Below are 12,302 nucleotides of genomic sequence, written 5' to 3'. Positions count from 1 at the left end.
GCTGACCATAGACATGTGTGTAACCGTTAACCATAGCCAGTAAATTACACATGCACCTATGGAAGCCGCTGACCATAGACAGGTGTGTTATCGTTAGCCGTAGCCAGTAAATTACACATGCGCCTATGGAAGCCGCTGACCATAGACATGTGTGTAACCGTTAACCGTATCCAATTCATTCCGATGAGGCCTTATCCAATTCATTCCGATGAGGCCTTACCCATTGGCTCCTTGATGACTGTGAAATAATCGGGTGCATCTAGATCACTGACGGGCTCCAGGAATGGCCAACCCATCTTGTGGCTCTGCAACAGTGATACGGAAGATATCAAAACTATTAGAACTTTGCACTGAAACTGAGTACAGGACAAGGATGTAGTCGAGCCCATCACAAGTCCCTGCAGGTCCATCACAAGTCCTCCAGTCCCAATTCAACTCACAAGCTATTCAAATGAGCTTTGACAAAGGCATGCCTTTGTTGTTGTTTAGCCATTGTTTCTTGTGACTGGACTTGTGATGGACTCGACTACAAGAACCAACTGTGTTTCATATCCCTATGGGTTCCGTGCACAAGTACCCCCTCAACGGTTACAAAGGGAGAGTTGGGGGAGACCACTGGGAGAGACATTTGAACGTATTACCAATGGCGCCTGATGCTCATGCGAAGACCATACTGGTTTGTGCACACTCAGAAGAAAATGAGTCATGCGTACTTTGCGCAAAACACACAATAACAAGTACGCGCATGCGGTATGTCTCCCCATTGGAGCTCTAGAAAGTGGCAAAACACAATGGCAATCTACTGTCTGTCCATACTTCAAACCAACACTTCCTAAACGATCAACTATTAAATGTATTAACATTGTATGTTAAATGTATTTTTAAAATGTGTTAAACTGCTAAAACCGCCGGTTTTGATTTGGCACTTGTCCTTGGGATATTTGGTTTTCAAGCTTTAATGTGCCGGCGTCTTTCGACAAGTATTAATGTTCTGACAAGATTCAACAAAATAGTGATTTGATATTTTAAACTCTCCTGTAGGTATTTGGATACCCGTCTATAACTATTTCTTGTACATGTACCTGGTTCCTAAACTACCCCCTTAAAAGCATATAGGATCATTTGCTTTTCATGCATTTTTTGTGTGTTTCCAATACAAACACCACTCAAAATCTTAAGAAGAACCTAACACTTTTCGAGAAAACAGTGAAAAACCATGCACAACTTTTTAATCACGATTTCGTTGATAGCACTCTTTATTTCCAAAAGTCAGTCAATTAACTGATGACAGCAAGCCAGATGCAATATAATAGTACCAATATTATCTCTAATCCAAGTAAGCTTTTTGACAATTCGGTAGATTACTTTGGGGTAAATGCAAATGATCCTATATGCCTTTAAAAGATAAAATTGTTATATTCACACACCTGGGATATATCCCTCATTATCAAACTCGCTTTCAGAGGTCCCATTTTCTTTATTTTTACCTGCAGCTGTCTCAGCACTCTCTTGAGATGGTCAAAGTCCTTGCCTTCCAGGGACCGTTGGCTCTTCTGTGTCTTGGCCGACTGGCACTTGGGGCAGATGTAGTTCTCAATGAACTCCGCCTCTCGCTGGGAGATGTTGACGCAGCGGCCATGGAACCAGTCATTGCAGCGATCGCATCCGATGTAGAACCTAAAAATTTAGAAAAAAAAATTAAGATGGGTGAAAGTTTTAAAATGGCTGGGAATGTTTGTGTAACTCGATACAAGACACACGAAATTGTGACCTAACAAGGAAGTCTTAAAGTTTCTCTTCCCGTGCTGTTTTTTTTTTTTTTACACCCTGAAAAATAGATTTTGATTTTGAATTGCTAGTTTTCTAGCTAAACACAAGTAATACACTTTTGAATGAGACATCAAATACAAAATTCTGCCCTTAATTATTGTACAAATGTCAAATTATTGTGATGTAACAGTAATTCAGTTGTATCTTTTGTGCAAAAATGGTGCACAAACAACCAAAGACAATACTGTATTTTCAGAGGGTTAAAAACATCCACAACAGAAAAACTATCTTTTCCATTTAAATAAAAAAGAGGAATATTTTGAAAAGCATGGGTAGAGCAACTTAATAAAAAAGATAGCGCGTGTTAAATGTATCATTTGTTGTCAAGTTAGCTCTCGTATAAAAAAACACTAAAATGAATTTACATATTATGCATGCCTAACTCCTTTTGCTAAAGAGGTGGTGGGCAACCCCTACTGGTTGCACAGTTGTGGGCACTTGAGCACCATTGGCACCATTGCCACCATTCAATTCAATTCAATATAACATTTATTTATGTACCATGTGCCTACTCTCATATCCAATCGTCTTATGCATAGAAACTACACATTTGTGCACATCAAAATTGAAAATTACTTATACTCAATCTGCACAATACAGTAGTAAAGACAGCAACATCTTCATTTGAATTTGGCAAGAGATTGACTTTTTACAAAATGAAAATTCAGATTCAGAAGGTCTGATTTCAGATGAAAGTCTGAAAAATCTCATGCCTGTTTAATGCACAATAGCACAGAGTCCATAGTCCAAGCAACTGGGTTGTAGTCCAGACCATTACAAGTCGGTCAAAAGTCCGGTCAAGAGTAAATCACAAAGTCCTTTCACAGATTCAGTCACAAGTAACAGGGGATGAACAATGACAGAGGAATACTTTTGTCAAAGTTCATTTGAAGAGTTTGTGACTTGGCTTGCGACTGGATACTTTGTAGTGGCCTTGTGACGGACTTGTGACAGACTTGTGATGGACTTGTGATGGACTTGTGATGGACTTGTGACAGACTTGTGATGGATTTGTAATGGACTTGTGATGGATTTGTAATGGACTTGTGATGGATTTGTAATGGACTTGTGATGGACTTGTGATTGACTTGTGATGAACTTGTGATTGACTTGTGATGGACTTGTGATGGACTTGTGATGAACTTGTGATGGACTTGTGATGGACTTGTAATGGACTTGTGACAGACTTGTGACGGACTTGTGATGGACTTGTGATGGACTTGTGACAGACTTATGCCAGACTTGTGACGGACTTGTGATGGACTTGTAATGGACTTGTGATGGACTTGTGATGGACTTGTGATGGACTTGTGACAAACTTGTGACGAACTTGTGACTTGCAAGAACACATGAAAGTGAAAACTTAAACTGAGCAATCTACATCAACTCATGCCTTGGCCTACTTACTGTGACTCATCATAGGGCTGTCTACACAGGCAGTACAGGTCCTCTTCGTTTTCCTGCCTGCGGGCCGAGCACTCGTCACAGACGTAATCGTTCATGCTCTCTGCCATATCCTCGCTGACGTTCACACAGGTGCCGTGAAACCAGTTCTGGCACATATCGCAGCCGATGTAGAACCTGTGGAACACAGATCAAGCCACAGTTTCTTGAACATTTGCCAGATTATCTTTACAACGGTAACTACACTTGCGATCAGAGAACCCGACTGAACTTTCAGCAGGGTTATATATGATTGTGGCAGTGTCCCTCTGAGACTTTGAAAAAAAAAACTGTTGGAAAAAGAAAGTGACTTTCATATTTTTCATGGAAGGTACATGTGACCCTCCAGCACAAAACCAGTCAGAAGTCACACAGCCATATTTTGAGTAACAGCCTACAATACATTGTACAAGCAAAAATTATCAAAATTTCAGATTTAGGAATTAGAAGCTAGAATAATTAACATATTTCACTTCCAATGAATTTATTTGTAAAAATCATAAGGAGTTCATTTGAAAAACTTTCAAAGACAAATTTAGATTTATTAAAGCCTTCTGAGGCCTGAACATTTGGACCTGAAAATACCTAAAACTCCTTCAGATTTTTTTTTCCATTCCCATATTCCATACATCATTGGAAAGCTTATTCAATGTCCTTTCCACTGAGCCCCAAAAATCCAACTTTTCAAAAGATTGGCCCAAATGACTGGTTGTGTGCTGTAGGGTTACATTAATGCTTGAGTTTCATAAATTTCAAAGCATTCCCGTCAATCTGCCATGTTTTCTCATTCGCATCTCTGTCAGCTCAAAACTGGTGGATTGTAGTTTTGAAATGCCCCTGTAACTATCACAGTGATCTCGCACTACTCCAAAATACTGACACGCTGTGTGCCTTTCTAAGTCAATCATGGGCTACAACAGCAAATAGCAAGCAGAGACTTGGACTTACTTAGCTGGATCATAAGGCCTCTTGCAAATACAGTACAGCCTCTCGGGATCTTCTTCCACATCTGGGGCTTCCTGGGCCAGGGGTGTCTGTTCCTCCTCCTCCTCCTCTTCCATCTTGCTCTCCTGCCTCGCTGTCTCCTGAGCCGCTGCCTTGGCCGCCTCCTTAGCCAAAGCCGCAGCCGAGGCCTTGCCAGAGGACTCCCGTTTGGTCTCCTTCTTGGACTTCGGTGTCGGGGAGGTGTGGATCAGCTTCCTCTTCTTCGACTTGGAGACGTCCTTTTTGGTGGCAGCGACGGGATCTTCGGCGTGCTTGCGCTTCTTGGCCGCTTTAGATGCCTGCTTGATCTCGTCCTGTTTGGAACAGTGAATGGAGTTGATAACTGTGATTTTTGACAAGCTAAAATGCAGAATGAATACACTTTTGTTTTTCTATCCTACCAATGAGCTAAATGCACATTTTGTTGGCACCCCCCCCCCCCCGAAAAAAAGTAACTCATAGATTTTCAAGGAGTGCGAAGAGAATTTTTCATGAAATTTCAGAAAATTGTTTTCAGCAGTCAACGAATGGGCTTTACATTCCAATTTCAATATTCGTTACACAAAATAGTTCAGTGCTTAGCTGGCTGCTTACTTTCTGCAACGTCAATTGCTCGTTGTTCAGATCCATGCCTTTTTCTTTGATTGGCTATATCTTCTACTTAGCAGATTGTGCATTTTCCTCTAACATTTTGAAATTTCATGAAGAAACAAAATTTCACACTAAGAATTTAAGGATTGAAAAAAAAAACACTCAAAGTCAATTTGTTAAAGGTTTTAGATCCATGTTGATTTTTGCTTAGCAGTATGGAAAACTTTATGCAGGAACAAAATTTTACTCCAAGAATTCTAGAGAGCGAATGAATATTGTAACTACAAGATGGAACCTTGCAAAAAAAATTTATTCCGACAGGATTGAGAAAAACAGTCAGTCGATTTTTCAAAGATTTTAGATCCATGTTGATTTTTGCTTAGCAGAATTGAAAACTTTGTGCAGGAACAAAATTTGACTCCAAGAATTCTAGAGAGCGGATGAAAAATTTAACTCCAAGATGGAACCTTGCAAAAAAATACCTGAGCTTCCTTGAGCAGCGCCTGCTCCATCAGCTCCCGCTTGGCCAGCATCTCCCTCTTGAGGGACTCCTTGTGCCGGTACAGGAGGTTGACCAGCTTGTGGGAGGCCGTGCGCTGCCGCTTGTCGGCCTGCGACTCCTCTTTGCGTTTGCGCTTCAGGTTCTGGCGCTCCTCCCTCTCCAGGCGGTCCAGGATGGTCTTCATGACCTGCTGGCAGGACAGCATCCTGGTGGACAAAGAACACATCAATGGTATCATTCCTTTCTTGATACTGTCAGCTGCTTTAGTTTTTGAGTATCAAAACAGCGAAAGGAAATACACAATTACTTTTGTGACATTGTGTGACATTGAACAAACTTGAAACTTAAAGGGAATATACATCATTTGCTTTTGCTGTAATTTTCAGAAATGGATGGAATTGGGGGGTTGGAAATATATAGCAAATACAGTTACACAGACTTTTTTGAGGTTTTGGGTTCGAAAATGCTATAAAAACCAAGAAAAACAATCATTTTCCTGTAGTCTGGTTCCCTGACTCCATATAAGAAGAAACAGAGCAGTTTACATACATTGGGGAATTGTAAGGTCAGGGAACCAGTCTAGCTGGCTTGTACCCGTTCATAGGTGTGTAATCGATTGCAAACAAGTGCGATGGTCAATTGGGGCCAGTATTTGAAAAAAGCCAGTTTTTTCCAACGCTGGTCGGCCGACCAGCGTTGGAAATTGATACAAAAATACCACTTTTCTTGAAAATGACAGTATACCAGGTGCCATGATTTTACAGGATGCTTTACACTCTCATTCACTAACAGTCCAGCAAGGTATTTCAAAATGATTTGGTAGTTTTATTTTTTGATGTTTGCAAATGTTGTATTTTCCCTTTAAAGAGATCCATTTTGGGGGTCCTTACCTTTGGTGATCAGCCTTCTCCGTGGGTGACATGAGTCGCTGCTTGGCCCGCAGCGTCTCCAGCTCAGCGGCCTCCCGGATGCTCTGCTGCTGCTTGGCAAAATCTCGCTGGAACTGCAGCTGCAGGTCCTGGGCCTCCACCTGCATGCTGGCGATCTGCTTCTGCTGCTCCTGCCGCACCTGCTGCTGTTGCTGCTGCTGCATTTGCTGCTGCAGTTGTTGCTGTTTCAGCTGTTTGTTCTTTGGATATAAAGGGGAAAAGAGATATTTAAGTTGTGACATTATGTAATACTAATCTAAAAGATATATTGATTGCAGTACCCGCTGCTACATCAGATTTGAACCGGTCAGCAGATCGAGGCAAGCTCAGTGGTCCAGCGGTTAAGATGTCTGCACTAGGAGGTTGTGGGTGGGTTGTGGATCAAGTGTAACTTAAAATTTTGGTCGAAGCGGATGTAATTGAGCATTAGTGAGGCGTATTAAGTGATAGTGTTGCAGACGAGTCGGTAAAGACGGTAAATAGTAAATAAGTTCTTTCACAAGTCCAGTCAGAACAAACGAGATGAACAATAAAAAAGCATGCTTTTGTCACAGTTGATTCAAAATCGCTTGCGATTTGAGACTTGAAAGAGTGTAATGGACTTGTGAGGACTTGAAATGGACTTCATTAAAACACTGGTATTATGGGGTTTCTTTTTCTCAGACAAAAATAAATTTAAGGCTTTACCTTTTTCTGCCCACTTGAAACTCTTCTTGTAGGCGATTTGGGCGTGGCAACCTTAGCCGCCTGGGCCTTGAGCACTTGCTGCTGCTGCAGCTGCTGCTGAGCCAGCAACAGTCTCTGTTGCTGCAGTGCGGTAGCCGTGGTCTGAACACCCAGCAGCGTGGGGGTGGTGGCACCGCCGCCTGCCTTGGCCAGCGCCTGGACCGTGGCCGGGGCTGTCTTGGCCTGAGGGAGGGTTATCTGCTGGGCCTGGGCCTGTTGCTGGAGGGCTTGTAAGGTGGCCTGGATATTGACCGGCTGAGGGATGCTTTGGGACTGCTGGGTTGCTGTGGTTTAGGGGGGGGGGGGAATTAAACAAGAATGGAGAGACAATCAGATTTTTGAAATAGTTCTCCTCTGATGATGTTGCTGATGTTGGTATGCAGTTGTGCAGATGCAAAGAGATAGAAAAAAAGCAATGGGACCAGAATGTTTGATGCCACTATGTATTTACAACAAAAAAAAAGAGACTGAGAAGTTTTTAAGAAGTACATTTGAACAAAAACCACAAGTAAACTTGTGACTGATTTGTTGAGCACATGCTCTGCTCTGTGCATGTAGTCTCATAAAGTAACATCTACACAGTCTGACAATTAACCTATCGCGGAAAAATCGCGTCAACGCAGCTTGTGAAATATTGTTCAATCACATGATAAACAAATGAACGCGGAACGCCCACAATCTGAGACACACACAATTTAACCCTAACCGAACACAACCCATCAAAGCTCAACAGCAGGTTTGTGTTTAAATCTTTTGGGATAGGTACAGTTCCCCTAAACTGATGGTCTTTTACACTGGGGTTGGCATACCTCCAGAAACTAAGTCCAACAGTGTGTGTGTACAATTTCCCATGTGGGTGTTGGAATTTGCCTGAATGGGTATGGTTCCTAGTAAATTAGGCTGAGGAGTTAGGGTTAATGTACAAAATTCCATAGGGTTGTCTATAGGGCGTGGTTAACTCGCAAACGGCGATAGGTCAATTGGGAGCCGTAATGCAAAGATTGTCATACCTTGCCCCGGTGTAGCAGCAGGAGTAGTAGCTGAGTTGGGCGTCAGCACCAGTCGCTGCAGCGTGGTGCCCTGGGCCGTGGTGGTCTGTATCAGCTGAGCGGCAATCATCTGCCCGGTCCCCTGCACCTGAACTTGTGCCGGCGTGATGACGAATCGCTGGCCGCCCACCATGACGGACTGGGCCTGGGCAGTGAAGACGTGGGCCTGGCCCGACAGCTGGGTCTGGCCGGGTTGGGTGGTGGTAGGCGTGGCGGCCGTGGTGGCAGCGGCGGGCGTGGTGGCTGGGGTCGCTGGACGTATGACCTGATTGGTGGACTGGATCGGGAGTTTGCCGGGGGTGGCTACATTCAAAAGGCCCTTTAAACACCGAAATGAGCAAGCAAATAAGTTAACCAAGTGACATCAGAAATCAGAACAAGCCTTACTTGAATTTTGCCAGTGCATTTCTGAATGAGTTGATTTCAGCATGAGTTCACAAAGTTCTTTTCAAAGATGTCAATAGTGACCACATCAAAGTTTGAAAATATATTTGCCCATTCTACTTTCAACTTAAACAGCAGTCAAAGTTAGTGAAAGAATACGATACTCTGTATGTGATAGTTCAAACTTAAGTTGTGCTAATTCTCATTGTCGGAGCAAATTTGCATGTCTACATTCAGCCAGTGCAGTGTCATCTAATGTTCCACCATGGAGTTCATTGAGCCAATGTACACACCTGTCCAGAGACTACGTTGCCTTGCGGTGTCCTGACAAAGAGGGTCCTAGCCCCCACGGTGGCCCCCGTGGTGCCCTTAGGGGTGATGGTGGTGACTTTGGAGGTTGGAGTGCCGCTGGTGTATGCTGGGAAACGGGCCTGCATGCCAGTTGATGTCAAGATGGTGGGTGTACCAACTAGGGAGGGAAAAAAAAGAGAATAAGGTGTAAACTCATACATTTACGATTGTTACTTTTCTAAAGCCTAAACCTCCCAGATTCTTCAAAATCAACCAAAAGGTTGTGGAAGACTTTGGAGGAGTGAGGAAGTTTGAGACCAGCCGTTATGAAATTGGCCTCTGGCAAAACAAAATGACTGAGGAATCAAAACCACGTGTCAACCGCTCGTTTTGCAGTTTAGCAAGCACGCACGCCAGGATTCACGCACAGGGTAAATACACATGCATGTCATGTGTAGTCTACTAATTATGTGCTCTACACAGCAATCATGGAACTATCGCATGAGGGTGTTGCGAACATCGCCCCAACATGGAAAGATGGTGGCACACTCACAGTAATGCTGTTAAAATTTTGGTGAATATGCATGAGGTATTGTAAAACAAGTATTACACGGTTAAGGTCGGGTGTATAGTCAAATTAGCCCCCCTTAGTATTGGAATTCAAGAAACCTTTTCCCTCGGCTTTGCCGCAGGAACTAGAGTGTCAACTTCCAATATCTCGGGGGGCTAATATCGGCTATACTCCCTCAAACCATGTTATATTTGTATGCTAGTCAACCAGTGGCCGTTGAATGAACAAGTGTTAAACTGACTACTCACCGGTAGCACCGGTTGAGGCAAAGACAAACTTGGTGGGGTTGGTCGTCAGTTTGACCTGTCCCATCTGCAGCAGCGTTCCGCCTTGCAGCGTGCCCCCGCCCGACACATTCAGCACCCGGGGCGTGGAGGCGACGGGCACATCTTTGGTCCCGATCACCTTCTTGGCAATGGTGATATTGGCCGCGCCCTTCTTGCGGACCCCGCCCTTGCGGCTGGGCGTGGAGGAGTCCGAGGCAGGCTGGCTGGGTGTGGTCAGGGAGGTCAAGGTTCGTGGCGTGGTGGTCTTGATGGTGGTCAGGCTGGGCGAGGCAGTGACGGCGCCCGTGGATGGGGACGGAGCCAGCTGCTGGAATCTCTTCTCCAGTGAAAAAGAGTAACAAATATTACTGTTATCAACTCCTTGATTCATAATCACTTTTCCTTCATCAATTGAAGGGAAAAAACCCAATAATACCGGTGACTTGTCTGAAATGGGAGCAGTTCTCAGGACTTCTGAATCTATTTCATGCGTGTTTGGTGTGTTGTCTCAGATATTTTACAAATCTTGGAGAGAACTTGTCAGCAACACAGCTAAAATGTCGGGCTGCATGTTGGACTATTAAATCTTCACAGGAATCTAGTCTTGAGCTAATCAAGAAATATAAAATTTCAGGATTGCTTGAGTTGAATAAAAGACACACAGTACTTCGCTACTACCAAAATGACCTTTCCCAAGGTGCTGGTTCATCTCATCACACATATTCTTAATTTGCTGATTGCGTTTAATTTAAAAACCTCATTGGTCAAAGGAGCCGTGAGCGATCACACATACCACTGTTGCGCAAGCCTGGCTTTTAATATTGCTCATTGGACACAGAAAAATACTGCAAGTAACACTTGCGCGATCATCCCAGCAACCTTTCTGTCCATGATACGTACGTAGCATTGTGAGCATAAATATCTTGTCGAATTTGCCTGGAAAGTCTTAAATTCTTTAAAAGCACAATGTGGGAATGTACAAGTGGAAAATAGGACAAACAACTTGATATTATTATCCTGCTTCATTTCCCAATCCCATGTCACACCTTTGTGCCCCTTTAGTATGGAAAGGCCCACATGTGGGAGTCATTAGTAATACTGAGCTGAGCTCTCCAGAGACCTCGTAAATATCCATATTGGAAAGGATCTGTTTGACGACCACAGACCACCTTTCAGGTTTGGTTGAGATTGAGGACTGAACTATACAGCTAAACCTAACCAAAATGGCACACACACACACACACGCAGGAATACGCGATCGCAACATGTGGCAAGGACCACATGTTGGAGTCATTAGTAATACTGAGCTGAGCTCTCCAGAGACCTCGTAAATATCCATATTGGAAAGGATTTGTTTGACGACCACAGACCACCTTTCACGTTTACTGAACCTAACCAAAATGGCACAAACAGACACGCAGGAATACGCGATCGCAATATGCCCCTATCTGGCTGGAAAGCCAGGGGGATAAAAATGAACATTTCAACTTACCTGTTGTCCAGAGAGTCGCTGGTTTTTCAGCTGGTCTTCCAACTGCTCCTTGACCTGTTCTGCTGTGACGCGTCCTGTTGACCCCCTGGCACTAGCGGCATGCTTGCTGTCCTTGGCAGCCTTGCTGTTCATCTGTTGCTTCTCCCGGGCAAACTTTTGCATACTGGAGAGACACAACGAAAGATTGATGTCATATTTCACAGTTTTTTTGATAGGATTTTCCAGGCAAGTTTTCTGAGCATGGCTAAGTTTCACACAGCAGTAACAGATTGGATTAGATTGCCTCAATAGTTTTAAGAAAACAATGAGCACGTATATTGCTTCTGACTGGATTATACTTACTATGCTTCATGCTCCTAAAAGTAAATATGAAACCCCAAGAAGTGAAGTATGGTGATTCAGGTTTTATAAAGAATAGTTTGTGCTTTCTGAAAGCGTTGAAGAATTGTAGCCTGCTCAATCACAACCCAATCAAAGGTATGGTCACAAGTAACCTGATGATTAGCCTGTTAATAATAGTCAAAATAATAATAATACCGGGTACTTATATAGTGCTTATAACTAAGATTAAAGTGCTTTAGATTATTAGTACCCCTGATCATTGGGCTAATGAAACATTGCAAATACAATCTCTGGGGAGTATACAGCTCGATGCAGCCATTTTTGGCGTAAGGCAGCAAAAATCAACCACAATAACCATCTCTGCCCACACAGGTATTTATTTACATTTAGGCCAAAAAGATTAATAGTTCTGCTTCCGGTTTCCCTACCTACACTATTCTGACAGCCCCTACCCTAATTTTTTTTATTGGAAAATGAGAAAAAAAACACCCAAAACCATCACTTTATACCTTTTAGCCTTGACTACACACAGACGCCTCCATATGATTGTACACAAAAAAAATTGGCCAAAAAAAAAAAATTCCCTACCTACCTACCCTACTTTTGAATGCCATGTAATCGGAAGCAGAACCAATTTTTTTTTTTTGCCTTAGCAATGAGTGACAAAGTGCCTTGCCCAAGGGCACACACACCACAACCCCAGACTGGAATCAAACCCACAACCTGCATGAATTAACCACAGACCACAAGTTCAATGCTCCAGATCACGAGGCAACGACACTCCACTGTTACTTGAGTGACTCATGACTGGCCTGCGACAATTTGAGTACAATTCCAGTCTTCGATAATAAACAGTGAATGGCATAATTTTTCGTATATTATGTAAGTTCAAAGTTTCACTT

At 43.2% G+C, this 12,302-nt stretch overlaps 1 protein-coding gene across 2 annotated transcripts in view; it reads right to left on the bottom strand.

The window, feature by feature from the left end:
- The window catches only part of LOC119737823 (nucleosome-remodeling factor subunit BPTF-like), a 31,554-nt gene that overhangs the window by 4,722 nt on the left and 14,530 nt on the right, over positions 1–12,302 (bottom strand). Inside the window, exons 10-20 of one of the 2 annotated variants that reach the window (XM_038212439.1) lie at positions 11,059–11,221; positions 9,549–9,906; positions 8,732–8,907; positions 8,016–8,373; positions 6,967–7,289; positions 6,241–6,479; positions 5,331–5,556; positions 4,222–4,571; positions 3,238–3,411; positions 1,488–1,677; positions 221–305 (exon numbers count right to left, since the gene is read on the bottom strand). In XM_038212439.1, coding sequence (XP_038068367.1) covers positions 221–305; positions 1,488–1,677; positions 3,238–3,411; positions 4,222–4,571; positions 5,331–5,556; positions 6,241–6,479; positions 6,967–7,289; positions 8,016–8,373; positions 8,732–8,907; positions 9,549–9,906; positions 11,059–11,221 — 2,642 coding nt within the window. The remainder of the gene's footprint in view (positions 1–220; positions 306–1,487; positions 1,678–3,237; positions 3,412–4,221; positions 4,572–5,330; positions 5,557–6,240; positions 6,480–6,966; positions 7,290–8,015; positions 8,374–8,731; positions 8,908–9,548; positions 9,907–11,058; positions 11,222–12,302) is intronic. The other variant, XM_038212440.1, reaches the window with a different exon arrangement.

This window comes from Patiria miniata, unplaced genomic scaffold (genome assembly GCF_015706575.1).
Source record: "Patiria miniata isolate m_02_andy unplaced genomic scaffold, ASM1570657v1 HiC_scaffold_3, whole genome shotgun sequence".
Lineage (NCBI taxonomy): Eukaryota > Metazoa > Echinodermata > Asteroidea > Valvatida > Asterinidae > Patiria > Patiria miniata.
This window is presented reverse-complemented; position numbering and strand designations above follow the sequence as displayed.